Genomic DNA, 1,988 nt, shown 5'->3' with positions numbered 1-1,988 from the left:
CCACACAGACCCATTCTCCTACATTTACCCCTGACTAATGCACCTAACACTACGGGCAATTTAGCATGGTCAATTCACCTGACTTGCACATCTTTGGACTCTGCCAGGAAACCGGAACACCAGGAGAAACTCACGCCGACACGGAGAGAATGTGCAAACTCCACACAGACAGGTACCCGAAGCGGGAATTGAACTGGGGACCCGGACACCATAAGGCAGCAGCGCTAACCACTGAGTCAACGTGCCACCCAAACATTCTGCCGTCCCAACTATAAACGGTGGAGTATCAATCACGTGCTTGGAGAGCCGTTTGCCATTCTGTTAAACGTCACTGTATTTCCTATCTCCTGAAACATGAGGAATGTTGAATGAAAGAAATTGGGAGCCAAACTAACCCTTTTGGCATTTTGAGAATGCTCCACCATTCATAATAATCACAGCTGATCGGTTAGCTCAACAGTTTTGTTTGTCTGAGATTTTATTCCCTTGCTGTTTCTTTAGCTCCAAACACATTGACGATAAACAATCCGAGATGAAATAGAGACCAAAACTATCGCCATTTCATCTCTGATTAATGGTCCTACCCCACCACCGTATCCCTCACTGATCTCTCCTTATCCTTCTGTCTCTCTCTTTCTCGCTCACCCTCCCTGTCGCTGTCTCTCTATATCCCACTTTCTCCCGCTCCGAATTCCCAAATATCTCTGAATCGTAAAAATCCTTTTCTGATCTCCGTTAAGCATGTTTCCTGTATGTCTATGGTATCCGATTCATTACCTTAGATTTGCACTATCGGTTTGTCCACTTCCTTCAAAATGGGTCAAGCATAAAGACAACGCTTAATGGACTTAAACCCTTTAAATCTGCTGTCATCACATTTCCACACACTTTTTTGCTTCTTCACTACAATATGGCACTCACCCGTAGTGTTCCTTCCTTGAAATAACTGGAACAATCTGCACCATCACTGACCTACAATCCTAAGTTCTGCTTTAGGTTTAATGTACTAATTTTCCGGGCAAATGAAACCACACACACAACAAGTTCATTCAAAACCTGATCCACAGGCCTTGCTTTCCAATTCACCAGGACTCCCGTTCCAGTATGTTCCAGGTGGAGCACGTTCTTTGGGAACAGCTGCCCCTTCCCCAGTAGCTCTGCAAATGTCCCATGGGTTTCAACACAATTCTCAAGGTCACCAAACATTGAGTCACACAGTTATCTCTTTCATCTTGTTGTCCCTGTGACAATTAGCTCATGGTGGATTAAGGTTTTACTTTCTCCTTTCTTGCTTTTCAATTTAGCCAGAAGCTGTTCATTAACTTGAATGTAACCAATTGGATTGCATCTTTCAAAGCTTTTTGCCCTCTGCCCAGTGATTACCAAACCTTTATAGGAACCTGAGTTGTACAGAAGGTGTCCATTCAGTTATACAGCTGGGCTCTTACCTGGGTGACAGGTTACACCTGCATCCTCACCATGACCACAGTTGTGGCTTCCCCAACCAGGGAAGGAGCAAGACCGGAGATGGGACTCTGTCCCCTTGCAGGAAACGTCATCCATCCAAATCTTGCCGGTACCTGGTCCAAACCGAGCACTACCATGCACTGACAGGGCGGGTCCACATTGCAGCTCCTTGCAGAGAACAGTGGCATCTGCCAAATCCCAGCCATCATCACAAACCGTGCCCCAACTTCCATCGTGAAAGATTTCCACTCTTCCTGAGCAACGATCGTCTGAATTGACCAATCTCACACCCGATCCTGAGAGAACAGAGTGGATCCATTACATCTACTCAGAATGAGAACGGGCCTTTCCAAATATTCCCTTTTGATTACCCGTTGTTGTTTCCTTTTTCTGTGGTTGACACAGGTACGTTTCATGCAGATGTATAGAGCAGAACACCATTGACATTTTGTAATTTCCATCACTAATTAGATTACGTACAGTGTGGAAACAGGCCCTCCGGGGCAGCAAGTCCACACCGA

General features: G+C 45.6%; 1 protein-coding gene across 1 annotated transcript in view; it reads right to left on the bottom strand.

The window, feature by feature from the left end:
- Positions 1-1,763, bottom strand: part of LOC122545985 (deleted in malignant brain tumors 1 protein-like) — a gene marked incomplete at both ends in the record, with an annotated part of 5,027 nt that extends 3,264 nt beyond the window's left edge. The window contains one exon of the mRNA XM_043684836.1: positions 1,581-1,763. Coding sequence (XP_043540771.1) covers positions 1,581-1,763 — 183 coding nt within the window. The remainder of the gene's footprint in view (positions 1-1,580) is intronic.
- Positions 1,764-1,988: the final 225 nt, after the last annotated feature.

This window comes from Chiloscyllium plagiosum, unplaced genomic scaffold (assembly GCF_004010195.1).
Source record: "Chiloscyllium plagiosum isolate BGI_BamShark_2017 unplaced genomic scaffold, ASM401019v2 scaf_70599, whole genome shotgun sequence".
Classification (NCBI taxonomy): domain Eukaryota; kingdom Metazoa; phylum Chordata; class Chondrichthyes; order Orectolobiformes; family Hemiscylliidae; genus Chiloscyllium; species Chiloscyllium plagiosum.
This window is presented reverse-complemented; position numbering and strand designations above follow the sequence as displayed.